At 39.3% G+C, this 21,363-nt stretch overlaps 1 protein-coding gene across 1 annotated transcript in view; it reads right to left on the bottom strand.

The window, feature by feature from the left end:
* Positions 1-21,363, bottom strand: part of CLINT1 (clathrin interactor 1) — a 93,707-nt gene that overhangs the window by 32,089 nt on the left and 40,255 nt on the right. Inside the window, exons 2-6 of the mRNA XM_042447498.1 lie at positions 6,335-6,439; positions 5,653-5,749; positions 3,974-4,082; positions 2,872-3,036; positions 176-353 (exon numbers count right to left, since the gene is read on the bottom strand). Of these exons, the coding sequence (XP_042303432.1) occupies positions 176-353; positions 2,872-3,036; positions 3,974-4,082; positions 5,653-5,749; positions 6,335-6,439 (654 nt within the window). The remainder of the gene's footprint in view (positions 1-175; positions 354-2,871; positions 3,037-3,973; positions 4,083-5,652; positions 5,750-6,334; positions 6,440-21,363) is intronic.

The raw sequence follows: 21,363 nt of genomic DNA, 5'->3' as shown, positions 1-21,363 counted from the left end.
CTAGAAGTCTGCTCAGGTTTTCAGGCTTTATTCCACAACTATGAGGACAGAGGAAATAAACAACAAACAACCCAAGGCAGCATGCTAGATTACAGAAGTCTGATTTTTGAGATAAATTGTTAAAATGATTCTTCAACAGAGCAACTTTGTAACAAGAGAGTTGTGTTAGAAGTACCTGCATCTTTCTGGAGAATCCTCTCTGTCTTTCCTTCGGAACTTGCTGATGGTGTCATCAATTGTGCTCCCAATTTTATCACTCAGCTCACCTAGTTTATCACTGAATGGAAATCCGCCTTTGTTTTTATCCCATTCTTCATCCCATTTTGACTTGGGCTCAGTGTCATATCTTTCACCTACATAACACAGAGAGACAGAAAAAGAAAAATGATCAATCCCAGAAAAGTCACTTTTTCTTAACAACAGTTCTGCCTACACCACAGACATGTACCTTAAAGAATTTGGGAAGCCAACTAAGAATTTTCATGGTGCTAAATCAGCATTACCATGTGTAAAGCCAACACCTAATTGGCATTAAGTGCATTCAAGAGATTATGTTTGTGCCAACTACACTTTTGTAATGGACATGACAACAGATCCAGATAGCAAACATTGTAGGGGCAGGCTGAAAGGCAATCTCTCCATGTTCAATAAAATGAACCTACCTTTATGAAGACCTTATGAGAAATGAAAAGCACCTCTTTTATAAGTGTTCATTATTACTCTTATCCATGCTGCCATAAAAAACTGGAAGCCCTTCAGAGACCATATATTTTAAAAGCATCTCATGAATGCAGGGTGATTGTACCAAACCCTCAAAGACAACTGTAAATACAGACAGCAATTTTTCTAGCCTCAACTACCGATTTTAAAAGCTCTTCAGAAACCATTAAGAAAAGTGCAGCAACTTATCCCCACATGTGCTGGTTCTCAGCATGCGATTTCACTACCAAAAATTATCCACATAAACAAAATTTGCTTCACACTGCAGAGATCCAAAAACTCAACACAGTGGCAGCAGAGAGCGAAAGATAGCATCTTTGATCAGTTATCTTGTAAGTAGTGTCTTTAGTAGTTGCTCTCAACTGCATTCAGTAATTTAGAAGCTCAACTGACATTGAATGCGAGCATGTGAGCATTCATCACAGACACATACATGCAAAATGGGCAACAGGAAACCATCTCATCATAATAACTTCCAATTCAAAACCATCTCACTATAATACCTTCCAAAATTACTAGAATGCCTGAATAAAACTGCAGTATTCAAAATATTCCAAAATCCAAAATTGTCCACTTGCGTGGCTGGGACAGTGACACCTCTGCTTTCTCGTGGTTCAATGTACACAAACATTGTTTCGTACACAAAATTATTAATAATAATGTGTATAAAATTACTTTCAGGCTATGTGTATAAGGTGTATATGAAACATATATGAATTTCATATTTAGACTGGAGTCCCATCTTCAAGATATTCTATTATGTATCCGCAAATATTCCAGAATTAAAAAAACCCCTCCAAAATCCAAAACACTTCTGGTCCCAAGCATTTTGGATAAGGGAGGCTCAATCTGTATTTAAAGAATGCAATTATATCACCCCATAGCCTTCCCTTCATCAAGCTGAACATGCCCAGTAACTTCAACCTTTCCTCATATCTTTTGTTCTCCAGACCTCTTATCATCATTGCCCTTCTCTGAATCTGCTCAAACTTGTCCATATCCTTCTTAAATTGAGGCAACCCAGAACTGGTCAGATGAGGCCTGACCAGCACAGAAAATAGGGCGAGTATTATTTCTCTTGAATTGAAAACGATGCTTCCATTAATGCAAGCTAAAATAGCATATGCCTTTTTTGCTGCAATGTCACACTGCTGGCTTATGTTCAATTTATAATCAACAGTAATCCTGCAAGTCGTACTGCTGAGCCATGTATCCCAACCCTATACCTGTGCATTTGGTTGTTGTGGCCTATATGCAGAATTTTTCATTTGCTTCCTTTGAGGGAAGAGAGCTGTTTTGTTGGAGATGACATTCACTGCAGTGACCATTTCTTCACAATATATGCTCAGGAAGAGCGTTATTTAGGTTAAAAGTGTTAGTGGGTTGGGGGTGCAGCTTGGGGAGCCTGGGGGCAGGGGACTGGCCTCCAGATCCACTGAAGTTATCTTTTATTATTATTATTATTAACCTTTATTTATAAAGCGCTGTAAATTTACACAGCGCTGTACATACAATCTTTTTAATTGGATGGTTCCCTGCCCTCAGGCTTACAATCAAGAAAGACACGACACAGAGGGAGTGGTGGTGGGGAAGGGGCATCTCTAGTAGGATAATACATATAAAATACATAGCAATACAGGAAATTGTCTCTGCCATCACAGGATAATACAATAATTCTTGTTGTTGTGTGCCTTCAAGTTGTTTCACAACTTATGGTGACCCTATCACAGGGTTTTCTTGGCAAGAGTTGCTGAGAAGAGGTTTGCCTTTGCCTTCCTTTGAGACTTAAAGGGTATGATTTGTCCAGGGTCACCCAGTGGGTTTCCATAGCCAGGGAGGGATTCAAACCCTGGTCTCCAGAGTCTTAGTCCAATGTTCAAACCACTACATGCTAGCTTACTTATTTGGAGGTAAATACCACGGAACTAATGTGCTAACCTCCTAGTAAGGTCTTACACATTCACAATGCACTGTAATTCCCTTTCCTGCCTTGAAAGTTTGTTACAGCAGACTTCATTGCATTCAAATTATAGAACATATGTATATTTTAAAAAGAAAGTTACTTAGATGTATTTCTTACAGCACAGCTAGAAATCCATGCCAATGTCACAATATTCAATTGCTGTGTCTCTTCCACCATACTAAACTTACTGTATCTGAATCCGCCAACACTGTCAGAAGAAACGCCAATATATTTATCTTTGTTTTTCTTTGCTTTTTTCCTCTCTTCGCGAAGTCTGTCATCATCCTGGGCAAATTCTACCATTTCTTTTACTTTCTGGCGTATATTTATACCTTGATCTTTGCCATTTTCATCTGTTAAAAAAGTGTATGAACAGGAAGAAATTAAGGATTACCAGGTTACCTCCAGCACTGGGCAGCTTGGAGAAATTTAGATGTAAAATGAACAAAGAAATAAAAATAAAAGAAAATCTAAGGTTGTGGCATTTTATAATCGTTCTCTGTAAAGAACAAGAACCCATTTTTGCACCTCAACATCATCTTAAAAGACAGCAATAAGCTAAGGGATAGCATTTGAGTGAAATTTCAACTTATAAAGCTTCCTAACTGATGGTGATCTCCCAAACAGGTTAATGTTAGGTGGTTCCCCCTCCCTTTTAAAAGAGCCATTTTACCACATGATGCCTGGAAATATTTTCTGCCAATTTTAACCCATTTAAAGCAAGCTTTCCTCTTAGCCTTTTTTTAAAAAAGCCACTTCTCCCTAAAATGCTAATTGCTAGATTTCTGTCTTGCTTCAAAACTGTATTTTTAAAATGCTGTCAGTTGGAGTGCACTACAAACTAAAATTTGCTTCACTTCCCTAAGCCTCTTTCTTATTCAGAACACACACTGGCCTTGCTGCCTTTGCACTGTAAATATTATTTGGTAGGAGGAAAAGAAATCCCCAGCTTCAAACAGATGTGTATGTTTTGGAGCTCTAACCTTTTCTTCCCACATGATTAAAGCTATTCCTTTACACACACCACAGGGGACCAGTCTCTAGTGCATATTTTAATATAAACCCGAACACTCATGTTGTGTTGGTTCTGTTGTTATTAGCCAGTCTTTTCTGCAAGTTCTTGTCTTCACTAATTAATACTCTAGGGTCCAACGTCTTGGATTCTGCACTCTTCACACAACCGGCAACAGTCACATTCTAATTAGAGTGGGGAAGCTTCTAAGCTGGTTCAGGTGACTGACAACTCCAACTACTGTTTTAATTTGCTTATAAGATTTTTCTATCGCTCACCTACAAAGTGGTAATTTTCCAGGGATCGCAAATCATAAATGTGTTCTCTGGCACTTGTAACAACACGCTCTGATCCATTCCTTATGAGGTAAGATAGGAGCAGTAGAGACTATAAAAATACAAAGCACCTTATGATTACATGAACAAAAGCCATCAGTATTCTTAACTGCAATAAAAAGAAAAGCCTAAATGTACAAAAATTAGTAAAGCAAAAGCAAGGTTTGTTTTCATTTAAGCAAGTCAACTGTAAGAATAATTCTCCTTCAAAGAAGAACCCACTGACGATACAGCCTGCAAAATTTTAAACTGCATTTACTCACTAAAATAAAACATAACAACAACAAAAAAGTAGGGCATAAAATCATAAGTTATTTGCCTGAAGAATGACTGTTCTCTGAAAAGGGGGGAGGGGGAATTGTGGTTAAGGCAATTTAAGGGAGAAAAAAACCCCGAACTCCACAGAATGAAACAATTTTCTTTTGTGTCTCTCTTTTTTGCAATTGCCTTATTCCCCAGTGTTTTTACATTTAAAAGCAATTTTAATGGCAATTTATCTATGTAGCTTTCTACAGGAAATGTGTTGATGTACAAAATTCAGTATTTTCAGGTAAATTTAAAGAAACTTCAAAACAAGGTAAGTTGAAAAGTATTTTTGATTTTGTGAACTTCCTTGGAATGCCAGCTTTTTCCATCTTTTTTCATATATACATATACAATTGTAGAAGTCATGACACTAGAAGCATGTTTATAAATTATAATAAACTCAAGCCTGGCAGATAATTTCAAGCATCCTTAAGATCTTAAGTAATATGTATGACAACATTAAAAATTAATTTACATTATGCTTCAGGAAAAACAATGACTACATCACCAAAAAAAAACACTACACTAAATATCTTAGTATAAATACTGCTGAATATATAATATTGTAAATTTGAAACACTTTTCCAGTTCTACAGGAGACAGAAAAATGAGTCTGGAGGTACAGCTACTGTTACGATGTAAATATAACAGGTAAATAAAAAGAACAAAAATTTGTACTGAATGTGTTCACAAAAAGGGGAGGGAAGCGATGGCTAACAATTAGTTCTCAGTCCAGTTAGGTATATGATAAAATATAACAAACAAAATTGAACATTGGGGAAAGCCAGAACAAAACATAAATGATACTGGAAGTTAAAAACTTGTCCAGATTTACTAAAAACACTAAGAATGAATATATTATTTTAAAATTAGGACTCTTCAATAACAGGCCAATTAGAAGGTTATTTGCTTCTTTTGAAAGATCAAGCTATAGCGGATCTCTTATTTGGAATTTAATGAGGCAATAAAAATTAAAATTGCTAGAAGGCATTTATTTAAGAGACAAGAGAGCAAGAAATCTTGTTTTTCAGTAGAGGCTTCTTCCCTAAAAACCTACACACACACACACACACACACACACACACACACACACATCAACTTGATTAAAATCAGCCTCATACTAATTGCACACAGAGGATATGGAAGCCTGTGAAGTTTAGCATGGATATTATGTAAATGAAAGCACAAAAATGAGTTAATTATGATAGGACACTGTGGTAAAATTAAAACATTCAGTTGTATTTGTTCTTCAGTATGTGCAATTTAAAACAAAATGAAAACTAGAAAAAGACCATAAAAAGTAATTTATAACATACCTTATAAACTCTCCTCCAATTCTTTTTGTTGTCTTTTAGCATTCGTGTCCAAAGCATGTTCATAAGTTCTGGAAACTGTTCATACATAAAGGTGGCCCTGAAAAAAAAATGGAAAAAGGAAAAGAAGAAACGAAAAAGGAAAAGGAGGAATTATTTTTACAGTACTGTTTCTAGTAAAGATCTGCTAGAACCTAAATAAACCAGCAGATGGCAGACTTGCATTAAATTAAAACTCCATTGCCAAATGCGTTGCTACTGACATTTGCACAGAAGTATTTCACATATAGAATTACTCACTAGATTAGCAATGCTGATAAGTCTCCCCACTGTGGAAATAATGAAAAAAGTACAGTATTCCCTTGTTATTTTAATCTCTCATACCATTTGGTTGCTCTCTGTGTTTACGAAGGAGCCCCCAACTTCCCATTTTATAGTTTCTGAAAAATATATTGCAAGACCTTGACCCATAGGAAGCTGTCTGTGCTTCAAATTATAATACATCATGAATATAGCTTTTAATAAACAGTAGGCTTGTGGCTATCATTCAGAACCTGGTACCATTAATACTTCTTTCTCTTTATCTTGTATTCTTGAGAAGTGATGAAGCAGAAACAATTTTTACTCCATATTTTTATGTATAAAGATGTACCTTTCCTCACTGCTGAGTCAAATTATCACTTACTTGGCAATCTCTCCCATTAGTTGCCCTGAAGGTCCCCATGGATCATCATTGGTTGCTTCTCGAACCTTAGACTCTATTTCTGAATAATTCATAACCACATTGGTGCTGCAAAGAACAGAATTAAATGCATGCACAAAGATTAGCATCAAAACTGAGAAACACATAAAAACTTAATAATGACACTAGTGGATACCTTAATGAGATACCTCTACAGGGTGGAAAAGAAAACATCTTTAGTGGAGGAACTACCCTGAGGACACCACAATTCATTTAGCTGTCTTTAAGATGATTTTGCTATTCCACTAACCTTCCAGAATATAGATTAGAGATATTAGACATAGATCCAATCCAGTTATAATGGCCCTTAGTCACATTAAATGAGAAACAGTATTGCTCAGAGTAGCATCCCTAGCCATAGCTGCTTTGGCTTCTTTGACACACACACAAGAGGTTCTTTTCCAAACCACCCAGTAAAAGAAAAACAAAACAATGCATCTCGTAGCAGATGTCATTATAATCGCAAAAACAGGACAAGAGGTGCTCAAGTATCACAACAGTTTGTAGTCTGAATATGTTGGAAGTATGGGGGAAAACTTGAATTACTTCCTGCTTTCAGATAAAACTCATATTAAGTATATATTCAAGTCTTATGTGTAAGGATTTATGTAAAAGTACAAGAAAAATCAAAGGTTATGAACTACTTATGGCTGACGCTCAATCTTTTATCCTTCCTTTTAAAACATTTCTGCATTCATCCTTAAAGGGAAGACATGTAATTCATATTCCTTCCCAGTTTTCAAACACACATAGGAAGCTAGTTTCACCACAACTGAATTATAATACTTGCACAGATTAAAAAACTAGAAGTATACTGGTAAGAAAAAATTGCCATGTGAGACTTTCAAGAGGGTCATTTTGGAGCTGCTATGTCTGGAAATAAAGATATCTTCACTGTAGAAGAAGGAAAACAAGTACAATTATTCCTATACACTGAAATCTGCCAGAGTGGCAAGAAACAAATACACTTAGCAGACTGTCTTGCTACAGTGAAAAGGGTAGTATTTTTTTCCTATTTACATTACACTCAGACAGGAAGGCATGCCATGTTGTACGACATACATTTTCATTAGTTCCCTTCTCTGTGCATAATGTGCCCTTTATATATATGTATGTGTGTATGTATGTATGTATGTGATGGACAAGGAAAAAGAGAAATCAATATATTACAAACTCAGTTATCTATTTCATGATATGGAAACATATGTTAAAGAGAACTGGCTCTTCCCACCCAGAGCCAGAGATACCCACTGGCTTCTTTGTAAATAAAGTCATTCACATTAATCCAACTTGGATACCTCTATTAAAATAGAGTACATATTTATGCTGTTCTTGATAATCTCTTGCAATGTTTTGCTTGGATCAAATCCAGTTTGTTTTCCTGAGAACACTGTCAGGGTAAACTTGGAAAGTTACAGGTGATCACCTATGTTATCCTTGGCCCTTGTCCATCTTGTTGAAGAGACAGTCCTCTTTTGTAAGGTCGGTTAACACATCTTCTTAGAATTTTCATTAATATTGAAAAAGAAATACTCAAGCTGTGTTTAAGAAACTTCTGCTAACAATTCTGAGACCCATATTTTAATCCTTGAATTAAAGGAAATAATTTTTGATATATCAATAAGTCTTGGTAATTCCTGCTCTCAGTGTTCCATTCTTTGACCCCATGATTGAGTAAGTGGCTCTGGTTCACCTCCTAACATAACTGAAACCATTTCAACCAAGATTCAAGTTAGTTAGGTTTAAGTCACAGATCACTTTGGCTTGACCTAGCCTAGATAGTGAAAGGGGATTGATATCTTGGTGGTACTACTGGGTTTTTATTCTATTTTTGTCAAATCGTTTTTGGGATCTGGTTAGAGTAATGGGTAATAGTGTGTCACAGTACAGTCAGCCCCTCTTATCCAAGGATTTTTTATCCACAGATCCAAGCATTCATAGCTTGAAAATATTTAAAAATATATAAATTCCAAATAGCAAGCCTTGATTTTGCCATTTTATATAAGGGACACCATTTTACTATCCATTGTATTTAGTGAGACTTGAGCATCCACAGATTTTGGTACCCACGGGGGGTCCTGGTGCCAAACCTCAGCGTATACCAAGGATCCACTGTACTTAAGTGTGAGGATAGTTAATAATGGCAGAAAACAAGGAACTGAATCAAGGCAAGAAGAACTGACAGAGGTTTTCTGTATTATTTAGTTTGTGGTTGTACTTACTCAGGATGAAAAAAACACTGTTCCTTAAAGGGCACATTTGCAGAGAGGGATTCTCTAGAAACTATTCCTGTGCTTACGTGCCTGATGTTAAAGATTTTAGATGTCTTACACATCAGATGTAGCTATGGAAACTGTATCCGAACAGGATGGTGGCATAGTGGGACAAGTCCAGTATGGTGGGACATACCACAGGAGGGTGGTATGATGAGGTGTGTGTGGGGGACTAATATATACTTGCTGGGAATGTTCCTGGGACCATCATTAAAATTTTCATGAATAAAATGGTGAAGGCAGTAGCTTAGAGATGTGAAATGTTCAGACCTCTAGATGTCGAACTACAATTCTCAGCACTTCTCACCATTGGCTAATGAACTACTAGAAATTACAGTACAACATAACTGGGGCATATATGTCCCATGTTCTCAACTGTACTATAGAAAGTAGTGAGTTTCAATTACCATGCATTATAGGTGTGGGATCAATTCTTGCAGCATGCACTATATGAGCCCACTCTTCATAAAACAAACAAACAGCAACAAGAAAAACTTAAATTGGTCCAGAACCATTTAAATCTCCTATGAGGGAGATAAAAATTGTTGTTGGCAAAGAAGGCATCTTACTTTAATAGCGGGCTCATGTTTGCAATGTGTTCCAAAGTGAAATCAATCAATGTGTCTCCCTGCCCTCAACAAAGTTCAGGAAGAAATGTAGAGTGGTTGCTGTTGTTATTTTAGGATTGACTTTTTTTTCAGGAATGACTCACTGATTATGATTTACTCTGGCATCACTGCATTATTTAGTTTAGTTTAATTTTATTCTTTTGTTTTAATATGCCTTGTAAGATCTTTAGACAAACAAAGCACGACAGAATCTTTAAATAAAAGTAGATATACCTCAGTTAATGAAGCAAAAATAACATGGAAAGTACACCGGTAGATTTGCAAAACACAAAAAGGAAAAAGGAAAAAGAAAAGCAGTTTAACATGTTTCAGAAAGCTTTTTTTAAATCCAAAATTAACAATATACACATATGAAATGAAACAACCAGGTCAAGTAAGCTTTGCATAAGTAAACAAAACATGTTTTGAACTTTCTAGAGATCGCTGGAACGCTTCTTCCAAAATACATCTAGAGATGATCTTTTTGTGTTTTCATCAGCTTCCACTTTTTTATGATTTCCATTTTGGTTTGACTTTTAAAGATGCTTGCAGGGAATAACTGGTGAGGCAGGCTTATCTCCTTTCTCCTTTCTCTCTGTTTTGCTGCTCATGCATGCTAGCAAAAGATTCTGGAGGCAGCTACTTTTTATCTTCCCAGTTGTAGGCAGACACTAATAGCTACAGCAGGATCAGCTAAAGTAGAATCCCATACTTTCTCAGCTCAAGCTTTTATTGCATTGTTTACTGCAGACACACTGCTGAATCTTGACACCAAAAGTCTGTGTTTCTTGAGCCCTTGTTCACCTTCCTCCAAACACTGGTATTGCTGAAAAACTTAGAACTAAACAGAAAACAAAGAGGAAAAGGGTAAGATCTGAAGGAGCATAAAAAGACTTTGTAAAAAGGAGTTTCTTAGTGAGATCCTTTGGTAACTTAATGTATGCCCGTATACTATGACTACAAAAAATTTGGGGAGCAAAGGGATGATTTTGTTGTTGTTGTTGTTTTAATCTATTCCTTCCCTAAAGAACATGTCACATGTTTTTCTGAATTAAGTAAGTCAGCCAATGAAAATCATTACATGCATTGGGATATGTGTCAAAGCAGAGCAGATCCATATAGCAGCTATTAAAACTCTGCTTATTCACCACCAAAACATACGACTGAAGTCTGAGGTCCTGCAATCTCCTTTTACTGTAAGCACATGTTAACCTCATGCCATTTTTCGATTCCCATTCATATGGAACTGGTTTTTGAGACAAGCTTCAGAGCTTTTGTAGCTTTCAACACACTAGTTTCCTTGTGCAGTGTAAGGAATACCTGTGGATCAAATGGTAAAGGTTCTGTTTTTACAGCCTATCCCCAAGCTCTTGTTCGAAGGGCTGGAGGAAAGACTCTAAGATGAAGTGTTTCCTACATTTCTTCAAGTTAAAATGCTTAAGAATACAAGTCATGCGGGAAAGAAAAGCCACAAGCGTCCATTAACACACAACGCTATCAGTTGAGCTGGTAGCGATGAAAGTTCAAGAATAAAGGGATCTGTGAGGAAGTTATAGGAAGAGGTTGGAAAGTTAAAACACAACCCCAAACTGTTAAGTTAGAAACAACACTGAATGGGGCAACACATTCTCTCTGCATTTCTGGATTCATCCTTTTATAAAAATATTCTGCTCAACAAATGGAAGAAAGTACTGATAAATCCTAAGAAGTGACCTAACATTTCAAGCGGGGGGGGGGGGGGGTTTTTCCAACTATTTTTTTTCCAAAAAAATATAAATTTTTTAAAAGGGGGGCGGGGGGGGGGGGGGGGGGGGGAGAGAGAAAGGGAGTTGTGTAGTTTGGCTGTGTTCCAGGCCATTTAAAAATAACTATTTCAAAAAAGGTGGAAATCTAGTTTTATTCTTCCTTTCCCATGTTTTCTATGGCCCTCAATCCATGCCCTACCCATGATGCCTGTGACCTTTAAAGCAGAAAAATTTTTTACTTCCAGATGTGAGGGGGAAAAGTTTGAATGCCAAGACTTCCTGTGACTGATATAAATTTGATATCTGTGGACACTTTCAGACGCCAGAGGGGGCTCTTGGGTTAGTTTATGCCGGGCCTCTTCCAAGGAATCACGTTGGACTTTACCGACAACATTCTTTGCAAATAAAAGGGGCTATACACAATAGGTGGATTGACAAATGGACTTTGAATGTTTTATGCGTAAAGCTTCTTATAATCCCAGACATTATCTGGCTTAGACTAGCCCGTCCCTTAAAAACCTACTCAATTTGAATCTCTGTCATGAACCTTGACTATATATATATATATATATATATATATATATATATGAAACAAAACAGCTCACATAAAATCACTACTGAAATAGCTATCCATGAAAAAATAGATTTAAGTTAGGTGCAGCTTTAATACTTATTTTCAGAGGTTTCTTCCATAAAACCATAAAAACCTGGTAAATTAAGATCTACTCAGGTAGTGAAAAAAATTAATGCTTTCACAGGCAAGCAAGTGGGCCCTGGGGTCTGTGCTATGTAATCTTACCCATAGAAGTATAATGTAGTCCTCCTTCCTAGGCATTTGAAAATTTAGTGTGAATGTCTGCAGAAGGGTGGTCCCTTCCGTCAACGTTTTAAGTGCAAACACATATATCAGGAGTACAACACTGGCTGTAAGGGCATGAAGTGCTTTTATTTACCTAGCAAAGTGATTTTGAACACCCAAAAGAGGGCTCAAGTTCACTAGAATTCATGCATGACCCTCTCATCTCTTTAGTCAACTTCAGGGAAACACATGAAACAATGACCTACGGTCGGCCCTCCACATCCACAGATTTTTTTTTTATCCATGGAGTTAAGCATCCAGAGCTTGAAAATATTTTTAAAAAGATATAAATTCCAAAAAGCAAACCTTGATTTTACCATTTTATATAAAGGACACTATTTTACTATCCATTGTATTTAATGGGTCTTAAACATCCATGGATTTTGGTATCCACAGGGGTCCTGGAACCAAACCTCAGCGGATACCAAGAGTCTACTGCATTCCCAAATGTATGGACAGTCTTTTCTGTAAAGAAGAGAAGAGACAATTAAATATTGCTATAAGACTCTGTCTTGCTCTTTGAGGAATTGTTTTCAGGGGAGAGTTATTACTTTGAAATAACAAGCCAAATATAATTATAAACATTTAAAACTGGGCTGCAGAAAGTTCAGTCTATGGGCTGTGTGCAGCACCCCACTTGTGTTTTAGGCTCCCAGATGTCCCTGATCCCCCCCCCCAAACAAAATCTCTCTGACCTGAGCAATTTAGCCTCTTTCTTTTAACCACTGAGGTCTTTCAACATTCTGGGCAATTTCCAGGCTACTTCTGTACTGATAAAGGCCTCTTTGGAGCATAAGACAACAAGGGCTCCTAAAAGCATGATGAAGGGGTCATTTGGAGCAAATAAAAAACAAATAAACATTTGTATGCAATAAGGTGAGACAGAGGTGGTAGCACAGCCCTCCAGGTGTCATGGAGCACCATGTGCCCTCTAACACTTGACTGCTGCCAATCCCGGGTTTAAAATAAAAAGTATGTGAGGGGGTGCTACAAAGTTCTCAGCCCAACCAATCTCCCAAAATCGGAGAATACCTTTATCACTGTAGCTTGAAAGAGTATTCTTCTGTACTGTAAACTACCTATTTGCAGGATTGTAGCTCTAAATTTCTGAGTTTTTTCCCCAGACCATTGACAGAACCATAAAAAAATGTGGAATTTTCAGGTGCTGAACTTTGGGCCGTCAAGAAATTTCTGTTCCTGCTGAAGAAAACTCCAAAGGAAATCCATGAGGGTATGAGGCACACATTGAGTGACAAGTGTCCATCATACTCAACTGTAGAAAAGTGGTGTGCCACTTTTCAATATGGAGATTAAGAGGCGTTACAAACCGCACTGCTCTTTGCTCCGCGAGGGAGTCGCAGCATACAAACCGTGCAACTCCCTCGTGGAGCAAAAAAGAAGCTCCAAAATGGAGCTTCTTCCTGTGGCGCCGTTATGACGTCGCGAGGTGCCCATGGCGCACCCATGACGTCATAACCGCCGCGACCCGTCTGGACGCTATGCGTCCAAGACGTAAACGTGGTGGCGGCTGTGTGGAACGGCCGCTGCCATTTGTCACAGACTGAGTCCGTGATAGGGAAAGGGGCGTCTAGAAGAGACGCCCCTTTTTAAAAATGGGACATCCTGAGGACGTCCGAAATGGCGATCTATAACCTGCCTAAGAGACCGAAGAAGCAGAAAGGTCTGAGAGGCCTTCACAGTATCAGTTCCTGAAATTGTTGAGCATGTTCATGATCTGATTTTGGCAGACTGGCATATCTCACCTAAAGCAGTAGCTGAGACACTAGAGATATCCTGGAAACACATTTGGTTTATAATTTATAAGCAGTTGGCTATGTAGAAGCTGTTGGCCAAGTGAGTGCCAAAATGTCTGAATGTTGACCAGAAACAAAATTGAGCGGATAGGTCTTCTGTTAATAGCTGGTTATACTTGTGCACACTATGACTTGAATTAATAGTTCTTGGCTGGATAGAGAAATATGTTCAGAAAGGTTTTTTTTTAAAAAGGAAAGTCTTGGTAGCCAAATCATTTAATGTCTATTCAACAATGGGCAAAGATTGGAAACCAACAACATCTTGTTTCTTTCTTCACTTTAAGAACTCTTGACAGAGAAAAACGTTCCAAAGGTTTTACATACAGCAATTTAAAATATTTCTAATGGTGTTCCTTGACTGTGGCTTTCTTAAAATGCTTACAATAGAAGGCGACAGGACTATACCTGCCCAGTGATATTTCCAAGAGGAATTAAAAATAATTCCTTGAATGGCACCCCCACCTTCCTTGTCTACTGCCCTGAATTCTCATGATAAGAGATGAGCTTGGGAATACCACTCTTCCCTTGTATTTAATTCTGCCCGATCTCTCAAAATAATCCTTCTCTATTATTCACAAAATCTCATGACAAAACTGTTTCCGTTCCTTTCAAGCTTGTAGGATTTGACACAGCCTTTCCTGGGACTGGAGGAAATTGGAGGAGAGGGGGAAGAAGAACTGGCAAAAAGGCTCTCTTTCACTTCCCTGAAACAGGAGTATCCTGTGAGCAGACCTCTGCTCATCAGACCTCATGCTATAGGCCAATGAGTAAAATCTGTTCAAAAAGAAACAAAGGCCAGAACATTCTTGCTATTGATAGAATAATAGAATCATAGAGTTGGAAGAGACCGCACGGGCCATCCAGTCCAACCTCCTGCCATGCAGGAAATCCAAATCAAAGCATCCCCAGCAGATGGCCATCTAGCCTCTGCTTAAAGATCTCCAAGGAAGGAGACTCCACTACACTCCAAGGGAGTGTGTTCCTTCAAGTTGTTCCCAACTTATGGAGACCCTCAGACAACCTTATCACAGAGTTTTCTTGGTAAGATTTGCTCAGAGGAGTTAGCTATTCCCTTACTCTCAGGCTGAAAATGTGACTTGTCCAAAGTCAGCCAATGGATTTCCATAGCCAAGCGGGGATTTGAAACCTGGTATCCTGGAGTCCTAGGCCAACCATCCTACCACTAGATCACCTGGCTCTCTTAATGAGAACTAATCTCAATGTCTTCAATTCAGACATTCAGTGCGCTCCTTACTGGAATTCATTTTCATGTAATGGATTCTTAAAATTCTTTTTAACAAGGGTGAACTGACACACAATTATCTACAATGTGCTTAGCTTCAGCACAGTCACTGAAGGTCCAAGTGACCTCAATGGCACAAGATGTTTCTTACCAGCTTTGGCTGATAGATCAAATGTTCCTTTTTTCTGCACAGCAAAATATCTGCCACTACAATACATGTGGTGAATGCATAAAAGACTGAGACTGAACTATTCTTACGTCCTTCAGAACAACTGTTAAACAGCAGCTAACGCAAAATCCTGCAACAAAGTTGTTGAATTCTTGTGCTCCATGCAGCGTCACACTTGGCAGCAATATGGTAATAAGTTTTTCCAGAATGGAAGCCACATCCTGAAATGGCTTCTTCTCCATTATGTGTCCAGGACTGTGTAATTTTAATGTTTTTTTTTATTTTTAGTAATGGCTTGTTTACCCTGTTTTTTCTCCAGCTGTTAATTAATTAAGTGGTTTTAAACCTTGACTTTTGGGAAGAATTTTGTTACCCTGAGGATTTTGCAAAGGGCTGTTCTTTTGAAAAATGACTAACTCCTTGATTTCACTGAAGAGTCCTCTGAAAATGCTCCTGCAAATACAAATAAAAGAGCCCACATGCCAGGCTGCACTACTGCACAATCTCCACTCATTTCAGCAGGGCTCCTGACGGTGAATAAAGATCAGTCTGGTTGTGTGCTTTTTAATATCATTAATTATATTTACCTCAGTGGGCCTTTCTGCCTAGGGACTAACAAATAATCAAGATATGCCAGGATTCAGGAGGCATCACCCTCCCCTCCCACCTGTCGGCTGCGGGCAGATCATGTAGAATTTTTATTTTTAGTGAGAACATCAAGGTCTACTAAACAGGTGCAAACGGTGGTTCCAGAAGCAGGAACAGTGATCTATTATATTGCACATTAGGACGCATATAAAAAATTATAACGAAACAGTCTATAATAGGCCAACATGGACAAAAGGGAAACAAAGGTCTTTTACTGTTGCGCTCTCTCTCTCTCTCTCTCTCTCTCTCTCTCTCTCTCTCTCTCTCTCTCTCTCTCTCTCTCTCTGTGTGTGTGTGTGTGTGTGTTCCTTCAAGTTACCTTACAAGGGTGTTGCTTACTTAGCTAACTGTCTGCCAATCTGCATCACACCACACGCTTGCGAGAACACCATCACCACTAACTGACTCTGTCTGTTTCTGCCTTCTGTTGCCCAGCTAGCTTCTCTTTTGATGCAGAGGACAAAACAACTCTCCTGCCACTTAGCATAGTGATCTTGCACACTAACAGGGGAGCCTGCTTGCTCACCTGACTACTCACTGCCTGCCAAGCAGTCAACTAACCTGTCCCTACATTGTCTGCTTCTGCCATACATAATGTTCTTCCAACACCAAGATCCTGCTAGCCTGAGTTCAGCTATTGCACCTAAGCACAGAGGCCCTGCCCATTTAGTATGAAGACAACAGTGCCCTCTTGACAAGGGAGGTGATTAGCTTTGGATAGCAGCCTGCCTACCTGCCTTCGTCTGAGTTTTACTAGTGAGAGAGTTTTTATTCCAGTGAGGATCCATGTAAAAGTAAAATAGTACAACAATTTACTAACATTTTTCTTGAACTAAAGCCATGCTGAAGTCAATATGACAGTGATGGCGAACCTTTTTAGGTCGCCGTGCCAAGGGTGCCAAGGCCCCGTACCAGAGGCGGGGCTTCCACCCTCCAAGGGTGAGAGAGACAGCTGGAAGTCGGGGGAAATTGGGGGGTGGAGTGACAGGCTCACGCCTGCTCCTCCTGTCCTTCCCTTGGCCTCCAGCTGTCTCTCAGAGACAGCTGGGGACCAGTAAGGGCCCGTGGGGGGCAGGAGCAAAGGGTCCGCAGGCCCTGCTCCTGTCCCCGGGGCTGCCCCAGGCCGGAAGTGTCCTCCGAAGGATGCCTCTGGCCTGGTGAAGCCCCGGGGGCGGGAGGAGGAGGAAGCCGGCGGCCCCTGCTCCCGTCCTCGGGGCTGCCCCAGGCCGGAGGTGTCCTCCGAAGGACACCTCCAGCCTGGCGAAGCCCCGCGGGCGGGAGGAGGAGGAAGCCAGCTTCTCCCCCTACCTTTTCCACTGGCATTTCTCTTTCCCTCCTCGCCTTCCCAAACCAAAGGCAGCACTGCCTTGGGCCTGGGAGGGCGAGGAGGGAAAGAGAAGCTGGCACGGGCCGTTTCTCTTTCCCTCCTTACCTTCCCAAACCGAAGGCAGCATTGCCTTGGGCCTGGGAGGGAAAACGGGGGAAGGAGAAGCCAAGGAGGAGGAGGCTGGGCACGTGTCTCAGCCTCCTCCTCCTTGGCTTCCCTTTCCTCCGCACGAAAGGGCTCCATGGAGTCCTTTTGCGCGGAGGAATGGGAAGATGACTGGGAGGAGGAGACAGATGTGCGCACGCCTCTGTCTCCTCCTCCCAGGCACCATTTTCTGACTTCCCGCTCTCTCAGAGAGACAGCGGGAGGCCCGAAAATGGCAGGGAGGAGGCGAAACGGGCACACATGTGCCCATTCCGCCTTCTCCGTCGCCCCGTGCCTGGCGAAATGGCGTCGCGTACCACCCGTGGCACGCGTGCCATAGGTTCACCATCACGGCAATATAAGTTTATTTATTTACTGCAGCCAGGAGTCACAGTCACTTCCTCTCCTCTCAACATTTGCTTGCCTGCCACTTAGATAGTGTTACACAGTCCATTCTTGTTGTTAGCTCTGCTTTCCAAGCAGCCCTAGGGCTAGGTATTTGCTGTCATTTTCTGAAGATCACTGCACAATGACCCTAGAGGGATGAAGTGCTTTCTGTTGTGGATCCCTTCCAAATACAAAGGCTGCTCCTTCACAAAAATCCTGTTATACATTCAACAGTCAAGGCTGCTGAAGCTTGGCAACCTTGATGCCTTTAGAAAAAGCAACTGTACCTAACTTCTTCCAAATATGCCAAGGAAAACAATTATTGGCAGATCTATTATTTTTTTAAAGAATGCAGTACAAAAACATTTGCACTTTTATTACTATTTTCCAAGCATTTTACTGGAACAAAAATGACTGTTCGAATTTAAACATTTTACCTTTAACTGTTAGACTAGTGTCTGGTGTCAGCTGCTTCTTTTTAATCACTTTATTTTATAGTGCAAGAAATGCATTCAGAAACAATTTCTTCAATTAATGCAAGTTCAACCAAAACAACTTGCTTTAAAAGAGTACTTATTATTTAAGCCAGTAGGTTAATTAAGTCTGAATTGCATTTTGCTACTTAATTTTCTGATTTAGTCCTACATTGGTGGTAATGAAAAAATGAAAAAACAAAAGTAATGAAAATGGAAAAACAAAACAAATAAGTAATGAAAAAACAGCAACAACCAAAAACTGGTTTAAACCAAAAAAGTTTCCTTTTCTTTTTTAACTTGATTTTTTTAACGCTGCAAAAACTTATAGTTGTCCCCCCCACACACACATTTCCAGTCTTAATCAAAGGAAGAAATGAACCTTTGGATATGTGAATCTTGAGTTGAACTGGACAGCTTCCAAATAATGCCATTCTGTAAACCAACACATCAGAGTTCAAACTGAATCCTGCAGTTGGAATATTGCTGACAGAAGCATTATGCATTACATTTAATTAAGAATTAAGCAGAGCTTCTGAAATACGTTTACATGTCTTGTTCTAGCTATGATTATAGGCAATATAAACAACTGAACTTGTGTTGCATATGTTTTATGTATTTTTGTATTTTAGATTTTTACTGCTTATCAAATACTAAACAGCCTAAAAAGAAAAAGGTATGTCAGAACCTACTGGAAGACACAAAACAACAACAAAAAGTACAAGGTCACAGAAACAGGGAATCTGTTTTGTACATAGTCGTACCACTTATCCATTTACCTGTCTTGTGTCCATACACTGCTCTCCAGCATTTTGCATGAAATGCAAGAACTTGATTGTGCATAGAAATATGCACATCAAGAGAAATATACTCAAAGTGCATTGCGTTCCACCACAGAACCAATAGTTGTAGCAAAGTCATTTTAAAAACACATGCTAATTTAGCAGACCAAGTTTATTTCTGCCAGTGTAATGCATAGCTGTATGTTTCTGTGGAGAGATTTTTTTTCTTTCAAGTCCAATTTAATTGGCTAGTTTTCCTTCCGAGAATGCTAAAAAATAATCCCAATTTTAGGTGGCCAATCCCCATTTTAAACACACTTAAATGCAAGTTACATAGTGCTGTTTTCCCCCACCCAGTTATATCTGTGAATATGAGGCTATTATAAACAGTTTTCCAGAAATATTTTTCATTCTCTATAAAAAGAGCTTATGTAATGCTTCTCCAGCTGAGCCTGAAATGTCTTCAACAGAGCATTTAATCAGTAACATGAGAAACTTGGGCTCAAGAACCCCAGCATGGTTCAAGAGCCACTAGAGGCCAGCAAACCATGTGAGAAACATTAACGTCCTACAAACAAGGAAGGCTCTGTCCTTCAGCCATACTCTGCCTAAGTATCTCAGAGTGAAGTGGACAATCACTCAAAATTTACAAGATATAGTATTTGCATCTTCCTTTCCCAAAATGCTTAAGGTAGCTCACATGTAAAACAGCCACCACCAACACAGCAGAACACAAAAGATGGGTATACTGAAAACCAACAAATGAGAAAATCATTAAAAACTATTGTAGAGATCCCTTTTCACAACCACGGGCAGGTAACAGGAGACCCATAAAAGACAGCATTACTTTTTATGTAACTTTCAAGGATATAAAAGAAAAGATGTATGAGTAAAACAAAATCTTTTGTGTGTGTGAGTGTGCACATGTGCCTTCAAGTTACTTGTTGACTTATGGTGACCCCATGAATTTCATAAGAATTTTTTAAGGCAAGGAATACTCAGAGCTGGCTTTGCTAGTTCCTTCCTATGCAATACAGCCTACAGAGCTTGGTATTCATTGGTGGTCTCCCATTTAGGTACTAACCAAGTTGACCCTGTTTACCTTCCAAGACTGGATTATTTAGGCCTGAAATAAAACAGTTACATCTTTGCCAACTTTTCACTTGATGGCAACAGCAGCATTTTCCATCTGCATCAAGGATTTCCTACTCACTTTGGGACATACTGGCATGATGTGTATTTACAGATGCATTTGTCCTGTCCATACAAACTATAGGCCTCTAAAGGAACAGCAAAATAAATGCACAGGAGGGGTCTGAGCTTACCTTCCTGGATTTGGTAGGTTCAGCCACTTCTTTCTCAGTGCCAAGAATGAGAATGGGAAATGGAGACAAGTAGGTATTCCATTCTGCATCTGACATGAACTAGGCACACTGAAATACCTTTTTTGTGAACTATCTAATAGTCTAAAACTCCTGATGTTTTGGACTGCAGCTGCTATCATTCCTGATGACTGACTATGCAAGCTGACAAACAACAAATAATAAAAAAAATCTGTGCAAGATCTCAAGCTGGTTTTCTCAGTTAGAATTATTTGTTGTTATTATTTGTCATCAAGTCAACTTTGACTTATGGTGACTCTATCAATGGGAGATCTCCAAGAGCCCTGGTCATTAAGTTCCCTGCACATAGGGTTGCCATAAGTCAGGACCTCCAAACCGGGACAAATGTAGGACAACAGTTTCAGATGTAGGACACATTTTTTAAAAATGGAGGACACACAAAAATTGATGCTTTTTTAGAAATGTTAATATAAATTCATGTTTCTTAGGCATGATCAAAATGGAGGACATTTGGGCATTATTCCTAGACAGATGGCAGAAATGGACTTTCCTTTCTGGCCAGCCCCCTCTCCCCATTTCAAACAGCACATTTGGGCATTGAACATGGCTTTATTTTAACATTGCCTCTTGCATATTTCAGAGGCTTATTCCATAACCAAACCCTTTGGGTTTAACACTGAACATGGGTTAACATGGCTATGCATATCAAACATGGTTAAACAAAAAGTGGATTTGCCCTCGGTTTCAGGTGTCTTGCACCAACTATACTTCTCAGAAGTGTGTACTTGGTCAAGGGACTTTGGTTTTTCTTCATTTTGACTTGTTTTGTCTGTATTCCACCCCACTAAATAAAGGAGACATGAAATGGAGTTAATGGGTACAAGTTGTTCAACAAAAAAGTCTTGTGAGACTCTGTAGGCAAGAGGTGCACCATCTTAAGAACTGCATTAGGCACACTTAGGCTGCTGCCACACTGCAGAATTAAAGCAGTTTGACACTGCTTTCACTCCCATCACTCCATCCTATGGAATCCTGGGATTTGTAGTTTGTTGTGCTGCCAGGGCTGGGCTTTGAAATCTCAGGCATAAGAAAAGCAAAAGGCTTGGGCTGCATCTACACTGGAGAAATAATCTGGTTTGAGATCACTTTAACTGCCT

The sequence above is a fragment of the Sceloporus undulatus genome, chromosome 2 (assembly GCF_019175285.1).
Source record: "Sceloporus undulatus isolate JIND9_A2432 ecotype Alabama chromosome 2, SceUnd_v1.1, whole genome shotgun sequence".
Lineage (NCBI taxonomy): Eukaryota > Metazoa > Chordata > Lepidosauria > Squamata > Phrynosomatidae > Sceloporus > Sceloporus undulatus.
The sequence above is the reverse complement of the archived record's forward strand: the minus strand, read 5'-3'. Positions and strand labels throughout refer to the sequence as shown.